Below are 884 nucleotides of genomic sequence, written 5' to 3'. Positions count from 1 at the left end.
TGTCGAAGACTTATTTTCTGTTTTGCACGCGAAAAATTGTATTTTAAATGCCCTTCAATTTAAAAATAATTTGAAATTAATTACGATTTCTCATTATATGCGAAGAATCTCGAGTAGTAGTTATGATGAAGATGACAGGGAATTTCTTCCTGATTTTATTCAAACAATACGAAAATTAAAAAATAAACAAGTTGATTATACTAACATGTGTGATACGGCTACAGTACATTGTAATCGCGATGCAGCGCACCAAAAACTTAAATTGAGTAATGTAGATTTAAATGTTCTACACCATATTGCTGTATACTTAATTAGGAGCATTTCAAAATTATACAAATGTTGCAAACAATGTATACTTGTTACTGGGAATTTAAAACCTTCTTTATCTTTACATCACAAACTCACTTCTTTAAGATGCTATGAGAAAGAAATTTTGTTCTTTGCTAATCAGAGAACGTTCAATTTTTTTATTGAAATGGAAAAATTTTTAGGATAAATATCTCTAATATGCAATCCTACAACGGTATAAATCTCAGGAAATATTTTATTAAAAAATTTCGAGATATACCTTTCTTTTCACCCAATTGTCACAACTTAAGAATAAGAATTATACGTCGTTTTGCGATCTTTAGATTAAAAGTTTATTTTAAAGCACGTAGGTCAACATCAAAACACAAGTAACGTTACTTACGCTAGTAAAACAATGAAGATGCATATGCGTATTAAATAAGTCATGCGTGTCATAATTTTCTGTTTATGTATACTGCATTTCTGTTACCATATTTTCTATTTCATTAATTGTTTTAAACACGTTCAGTTTTATATTTTATCACACTGAAGAATAAGTTTATGTTCTTCATTGTATTTACTTAATTTATTTAAGT

At 27.7% G+C, this 884-nt stretch overlaps 1 protein-coding gene across 1 annotated transcript; it reads left to right on the top strand.

Moving 5' to 3' along the window:
• The first annotated feature begins 198 nt into the window (after nt 1-198).
• LOC113464336 (uncharacterized) lies at nt 199-868 on the top strand. Its single transcript, XM_026813508.1, has 2 exons — nt 199-459; nt 492-868. Exons 1-2 carry the CDS (start codon nt 206-208, stop codon nt 679-681), a joined length of 444 nt encoding a protein of 147 aa, XP_026669309.1. The 5' UTR covers nt 199-205; the 3' UTR covers nt 682-868.
• The last annotated feature ends 16 nt before the right edge of the window (nt 869-884 follow it).

Source organism: Ceratina calcarata, unplaced genomic scaffold (genome assembly GCF_001652005.2).
Source record: "Ceratina calcarata isolate Rehan_Ccalc_2016 unplaced genomic scaffold, ASM165200v1 scaffold3363, whole genome shotgun sequence".
NCBI lineage: Eukaryota > Metazoa > Arthropoda > Insecta > Hymenoptera > Apidae > Ceratina > Ceratina calcarata.
The sequence above is the reverse complement of the archived record's forward strand: the minus strand, read 5'-3'. Positions and strand labels throughout refer to the sequence as shown.